The 7,731-nt window shown below is 41.6% G+C and overlaps 1 protein-coding gene across 1 annotated transcript; it reads left to right on the forward strand.

The window, feature by feature from the left end:
• Window positions 1–1,098: 1,098 nt before the first annotated feature.
• On the forward strand, window positions 1,099–4,487 carry foxl1 (forkhead box L1). Its single transcript, XM_021569469.2, has one exon. The coding sequence runs from the start codon at window positions 1,278–1,280 to the stop codon at window positions 2,508–2,510; it is 1,233 nt and encodes a 410-aa protein (XP_021425144.1). The 5' UTR covers window positions 1,099–1,277; the 3' UTR covers window positions 2,511–4,487.
• The last annotated feature ends 3,244 nt before the right edge of the window (window positions 4,488–7,731 follow it).

Genomic DNA, 7,731 nt, shown 5'->3' on the forward strand with positions numbered 1-7,731 from the left:
AGCCTGAGCTCATTGACCGCATTATTTTCCTTTTTGCATTCACCCACATATATTATGTTTTAAATGTAAATGTCAAATATGTCACTCTTATAGCGGGCTATATTTCTATATATTTTATTTTAGGCCAATGAACGGAATGGTCTGCAACAGCACCCTACAACATCAGATGAATGTGTGGTCTAAGTACTTGAGGGATACATATAGGCTGCTTTTTGGCCATGTTGGCTTATTTCTTAATGAATCATAGTTTGTGAGGAGAGGAAAAAAGACAAACTAAAAAAAAACTCCAGAGTTTATATATGCTGAAACCTCCAAACTCGTAATGTAAGCACCGGCCAGCTGTGTGCACTTGTAAAGTTGTTATAATCCTCCTCCGTCTTATAAACAGGAAAATACATAATATAAAGCATCATGCACGCATCCACAAATAATACTGTTTACCTTCACGTCCTGCCAAATTGTCCTTTTATGGCAGTGGGTGGCTTTCTCACTCATCTCTTGATAAAACCGTTAAAACACTGTGTTCATATTTTTTTCAAGCAGTATAGCAGAGGGATATGCTCTATTGTAAAACAATTACCTAAAGTATATTTTTATGTATTGCTATAAATGAAATAAAAGCTGTGCCTATTTACACCATGCAGCTTTGGGGATTAAATGTGTAAATTATAGGCTATACCTTCTGTCTTTTTTTATTGCTAATGTAGGGGGGTCTGTCACAACTTGAGTTAAAAGACAATTGTTTAAGTTATTTTTATTTTATACTCTTTGTTTTCATTTCAAGTAACCCACAGCAACGTCCAGAAAGAACTCGACCGTTTGCTTGTTCTCTCTGTGTGAGCAACTTTGAGCGTCAAGGGTGGACGTGATATTTCAAACATCAGATCAGTGCGTTTATGTATTGGGTGCCCGGAAATTTTTCCAAATAAACACAGCTTGATTCAACTTGGGTGGGCAGACTTATCAACAGACTAATTCTATAAACAAATGAGGGAATAACCAAGCACACCATTGGCTGGTACGCAGGGGACACGCGGGGAGAGAGCCGCTTTCGGCAATGAACTTTTTAATTAATGTGGGTGGGCTGAAAACACAACGAGTGTTTATGATCGAACATTTATTTTCCAGTGCAAAGTCAACATAAAACAGCAAACGTACAACAATTATTTAACATTTCTAGACTCATGAGGCAGGGACGCAGCGTGAGCCCGTCATTTCAAGAGCAGCACTCTCTACGGGCTAAAGTTTCCTTGGGAAGGAAATAGCGCTTCAGCGTCATGAGCCTGTACCACAGCAGAGTGCCGCAGCTTGGAGTGCCACCCTCCGCGCTCAATCTCTCCAATTCCTCCTTGATTTACTTATATGGAGGCGACGGCGGTACCATTCTTCCCGCTTTGGGTTTCGTCCCGAATCGGCAGGAACCTCCGCAAAAACCTCCGTACAGCTACATTGCACTTATCGCAATGGCTATAAAGGGCGCGCCAGAGAAGCGCGCGACGCTGAGCGGCATTTACCAGTTTATCATGGACCACTTCCCTTTTTACCATGACAACAAGCAGGGCTGGCAGAACTCAATCCGTCACAACCTCTCTCTGAATGACTGTTTCATCAAGGTACCGAGAGAGAAGGGCCGGCCCGGTAAAGGCAGCTACTGGACTTTGGACACCAAGTGTCTGGACATGTTCGACCACGGAAACTATAGACGGAGGAAGAGAAAACTAAAGGGTCAAGAGACTGCAGAGTCCAAAACTACTCACAAGAGGAACAGGGGTCCGGTCTCCTCGAACCCGACAGGGTCTAAACTTCCAGCTGATGCTTACCTGAGGAGGATGGGTAGGCCAATGTCAGCTGGAGAGAGGGCTGTGGTGGGCACAGAGATGGAACAACAGCATAGATGTTATGAGAAATGTTCAGATTTAAAATATGTTCTTGGTGAGTTCAACAATGTTGGGATGCAGCAAAGTGGGTCTGGCCATGGCCCAAAATTAAATGTGCACAATGAAATCCAAATTGAATCCACGCAGGACATGTACGGCAGTCAATCCACTGACGCGCGCCTCGGTCCAAGGTGCATACCAGTTCAGGACCACAGGGTCTGGTTGGACGCAGCGCATCTTTCAGGAGCGTCTTCCCTCCACGAGGTTGAACCAGACAGCAGCATACTAGCGTTTGATGGGAGGGAGAACGGGTCTCCTGTCCTGTCCGGTTGCGCGGTGAACTTGAACTCATCTATTCTGTGCAGAACAAAGGACATTATACCCACCGTCCCAAGCAGAGCAACGGACAAATCAAAATGTTTTAGCATAGACAGTATCTTATCAAAAAAGGGAAACCAAATGCACAAAAGCAGCATTGGTGTGACAGCACAGACGGGCTTGGCCCCCCAAAGTCACACATTCAATTCGTCTGTTATCTTGGGTGCACGCACGCACCAGCTGTACCAGATGGAATTTCCTCTTTGCTCTTACTTATCATTCACCTGCCCTGAGAAAGTTCTACATTTCAAGTAGGCAAAGTGATATACAAACGAGAGGTGATGTGATAAAATGGGAACATCTAAAGATATTACGCACGAGTGTCACCATTTTCGTGCAGTGGGAAGAGAGAATATGATATTAATAATTTGACTTCTACAACCATCTGAACAAGAGCCTATCAGCACTATAACGATGAACCAATTATGATTACATTTATGATTATGATTATGATTATTAGGCTACCTTCACTTCCCATGAGCTGGTGCGCGTAAAATACCTCTGCATTTGACGAAAAGCCCTCATGAGTATACGGATGTTGTTTTAGTAAATGTAAATGTTTATTATAATGAGGGTTTTATATGTAGTAGCTCTGAGCTTGTCATCGGAGTGCCTGCCATTTCACTGTTGTGTGAGTTATATTCTGTGCTGATCCTCCAGTGTTACATTTCAATGTTAAAGTGGTAGCATTATGGTATCTGAAAATATATATCATTTTACAAAGTTTTCTTTTTCCATCTTGAATGTAAAAACAAAACCGTAATAAACTAAAAGAATACATTGCACATCAGCTTGATTTAATTCTATGAAAATTGACAAAAGTAAATTGAGGACATTGCAGTGCAACACATTCAATCTTAGCCTATAAAACGTAAAACTCATTACATTTGGTCATGCATTCTTTAGTATAGCCCTGCAGACAGTCTTCAATGCTCTCCCTCATACAGACTTACACCTTGGAATAATTTGAGTTTATTTTATTTTTACAGGGACAGTACACATTAATCAACGTTTCAGTAAATGTTCCGGCTCATTTTCAACCGCAGTCCCTGGGCATGTTAGAAGAGTTAAACTTGTTCATGACCCACAGTAAGTAGGCCTATTGCATCAGAATTAGAGCTATGGGCACCAGTAAACATACATTTGTTTACCAGTTGATCAAATTTCCCATTGCAAAAAGTGCTGTTAACACAAATACTGTATCAACCAGAGCATTGCCATCTGTTTCCTTGAGGTCACTATGTGATTTACAGTGAATGAAAGTTGTTATGGTATTGAACTGTAAAGTTGCATACTGTATACAGTCGCATAAATAAGCAGTGGGTTTGTGGGGTTTTGTTATGACACCTGCATGAAATCAGAGCGTTATTGACAACATAATCATGAAAACTCTTAGCCCAAACTCCCACTTCTAAATATAGCTTAAATTTATACTCCTCTGAAACCCTCACTGCAGACCTTGAGAGTGCAAATCAGGAATGCCTGTGGAAATAAATAAACTTCCCCACATTTGAGGAGAGGAACTCACAATCACAAGCATTTCCTGTGTATAGGATTCTTTTGGTCAGATGTGTAAATAAAACGTCATGCTGAAAACCTTTTGAGGAGAAAAAGAGGTTACATTCCCTAGCCTGCTCAGCTCAAACAGTCATCAGCACATTTAGTCTTCAACTCTATTGACAGATTCTGTAGCACTTTCTGTAAGATACTGTGGCTCTGCTAAACTGAGGATCCTCAACAAACAAGAACTAAGCATCTGAAACAATATCTTTTGTTTATAAGAATTTCTTCAAATTAATCTGATGCACCAAAGTGGTTGTTTTTTCCCAAATTTCATGCATTTAATTAAAATATGAAGAATATCCATCTCAATGTTATTCTGATTGAATTATTGTGACAAATTCAGATTTTTTTCTCTCTCTAATTGTCTTGACCAATCAGACCAGCTCTGAAAAAGATCTGATGTGAAAACATCTGATGTGATTGGTCCAGAAGACCAATCAGTAGAAAAAAAGAACAGAATTGGACTGCCTGTCTAAATGCAACCTAAGTAAATGACTGAAAACTAAGTTCAGTTCACATTTAAACACACTTCTACTGGTCTGCGATACCACTCCCTAACATAATGACTATTGAGACTTATGATGTCAGCATATATTATAAGTAATTTCTAGTCTCTAGAGCAAACTCTTCAACCAACAACTAACTGTAAAGTTAGTTAATAATTGGAGAGAGTAATGATCTCGAGACACAACCACAACAGGATGGCTGAATGTTTTAGTGCCACCCAGTGGTTCAACTGTTCTGCTCTCTGATCTCTATTTCTAAGGCATAACACACAAATAAATGATGAATAAGAGTCTGTTGACCCTTCTAAGTGTTTGAATTGAAAAATGATCCTAATTTGGACTTCAGACCCAAGAGACAGTCCTCTCATTCTTATTTATTTTAATGGGAAACAAATCTGAAATCTCTATGAATGAGGTAAATTGTTTTTATTTAATGTATTACCCATCGACACACTAATAATAAACCAGATCAATTTCAATAGTGCACCATTTTAGACTGAAACACTGATGTGTTTTGATGTATTTAAAAAACATTTTTAGACCTAAAGTGTAGGTATTCAAGTCAGTTCACTGAATTGTTTGGATTTAGTAACCTTTAAAATCGCCGGTTGGCTTCTCTTTCCTCTAACTAACCAACAGTCAGACCACCTATGAGGAATATACTCCATGATATCATTCAGGGGAACAAGACTGCAGTAGTAAAATGGAGGGCTGACAGGGAAGCTATATAGGTGGATGAGATGATTTCTAGGGATGAATGGTGGTGTAGTGAGGCATATATATTATGTAGTGTAGGGTTTACTGTGTGGTTCACACTCACAGCTCTCTGAATCAAAGTTGAGTCTGCCCACCATAATTCATTTGTGACTGAGTTAGCCAGGCTTAATGAATCAGTGTGGGGTCAAATAGAGTGAGAGAAATGGTGCAAGTCTTGGAAAGTGTCATCACTCTCATTTCATGTGGAATCAGTCCTTCATTCTGCACTAAATCATGCCATTTAATACTGCAAGCTTCAAAAGGGGTTTAATCTACATGTTTGTTATATTTTTTCACTATCTACATAAACCAACTACACTTGTCCAAATACACACTCAGCACAAGGGGAGGGCAGGGCCGTGATGAAGATTGATGGGCTCTCTGCGAGGAACATTAGCTGCTAATCAAGTTATGTTTCCTGGCACAAAACTTTATACATAATTATCCACCTCAGATATCCACCAGGCATATGCATGCCGCTGACATTGTTTACAGTACACACACACACACACACACACACACACACACACACACACACACACACACACACACACACACACACACACACACACACACTCACTCACTCACTCACTCACTCACTCACTCACTCACTCACTCACTCACTCACTCACACACACACACACACACACAAAACTCTGTTTTAAAAATGCTCTCAGATGACAGTTGTTTTTCCATCAAAACACAAGACAGCAATATCCAAAAGCATATAGACATAAATCCATTATAAAAAAGTATATACAAAATATTACTACAGTAAAACCCACACAGTTGGACCTACATAGTAAATGGCATGATTACCTGAGTGGATCAAACCATGAAAATATGATTTTGAAGGGACCAACCAAACGCGTTTCAAAAACAAACTTTTCAATATTGTTTTTTAGCTTTACAAATCATACACAAATAACCATAATTTGAAGAGGATTATAGGAATCAGCTGGCTTTGTCACCAGGCTGCCCGTTATGGCGCACACCTGTCACCATCATTATGGGCAATTGTGCATCTTCAGACTCACCTGTACTCCATCACCTCCCTGATTACCTTCCCTATATATGTCACTCCCTTTGGTTCCTTCCCCAGGCGTTATTGTTTCTGTTCCTGTGTCAGTTCTGTGCGTTGTTTGGGTTTCTTATTCTTGTATTATGTTGTGTTTGTTTATTAACACTCACTCCCTGAACTTGCTTCCCGACTCTCAGCGCACATCGTTTCAATAATTGTCTGCTCCCCTGGTTGTTCCCTGTGTCTGCATTGATGTCGTTGTTTTGTCCCCTGTCCAGACGCTGTTCCTGTCCTGTTTTATGTCCGATATTCATTAAAAGTTCTCCCTGTACCTGCTTCCTGTCTCCAGTGTTGATCCTCACAGAATGCAGACACCAAGATTGGAAGCATCAGAGAGGCCTTGTTTTTTGTTGGTGATGTCGGGTCCGGGTGCCGTCACCGATGGAACCGGGGGTGCCTCAGTTAGCTGGTAAGGATACCACGCCCTAGAAGGTTCGAGTGGTTTTTCTTGCCCCAATGGGCTCGGCAGGCGCCCACCCCACGTCATGTTTCAGCTGGCCATCAGGCTACCATGCCTCAGCCGGTTCATCAGGCTTTCCCACATCAACCGGATCGTTAGGCTCCCACACCTCAGCTTGTTCGCCAACCCCATGCCTCTGCCGGTTCGTCGGGGTTCTATGCTCCAGCTTTCTTGTCCAGCGCCCATGCCTCGGCCGTCCCATCAGGCTCGCCTAGGTGGAATGCCAGACGCAGCAGCGCTCATTGGACTCACTTGGACTCATTCCCATTGTTGATTGCCCGGTCTATAATTGTCTGGTCCCCTGGTTGTTCCAGCGTCGATCCTCACAGTACCAACATCCACAAAACAGTTTCAGTTACTGGGCTACTTTGGAATCTATGGCTCCACTTCTGCAGACTCTCTTCACCAAATAGTCAATGACATTTTAGAGGCCCAATTTTTCAGTTTTTGATTTGTTAAAAAAGTTTGAAATATCCAATAAATGTCGTTCCACTTCACGATTGTGTCCCACTTGTTGTTGATTCTTCACAAAAAAATACAGTTTTATATCTTTATGTTTGAAGCCTGAAATGTGGCAAAAGGTTGCAAAGTTCAAGGGGGCCGAATACTTTCGCAAGGCACTGTAAACCCTGTTCCTTCCTTTGTCTGCCGTCCGGTCTTGATGATGCATAGAAAAACCAGCGAGATATACACTGAGTGTACAAAACATTAGGAACACCTTCCTAATATTGAGTTGCACCCCTTTTTGCCCTCAAAACAGCCTCAGTTTTTTGGGGGCTTGGACTCTGCAAGGTGTTCAAAGCTTTCCACATGATGCTGGCCCATGTTGACTCCAGTGGATTCCACAGTTGTGTCAAGTTGGATAAATGTCCTTTGGGTGGTGGACCATTCTTGATACACGGGAAACTGTTGAGCGTGAAAAACTCAGCAGCGTTGCAGTTCTTGACACACTCAAACCGGTGTGCCTGGCACCTACTATCATACCCTGTTCAAAGGCACTTAAACCTATTGTCTTGCCCATTCACTGTCTGAATGGCACACATACACAATACATGTCTTAATTGTCTCAAGGCTTAAAAATCCTTCCTCCCCTTCATCTACACTGATTAA

This window comes from Oncorhynchus mykiss, chromosome 2 (genome assembly GCF_013265735.2).
Source record: "Oncorhynchus mykiss isolate Arlee chromosome 2, USDA_OmykA_1.1, whole genome shotgun sequence".
Classification (NCBI taxonomy): domain Eukaryota; kingdom Metazoa; phylum Chordata; class Actinopteri; order Salmoniformes; family Salmonidae; genus Oncorhynchus; species Oncorhynchus mykiss.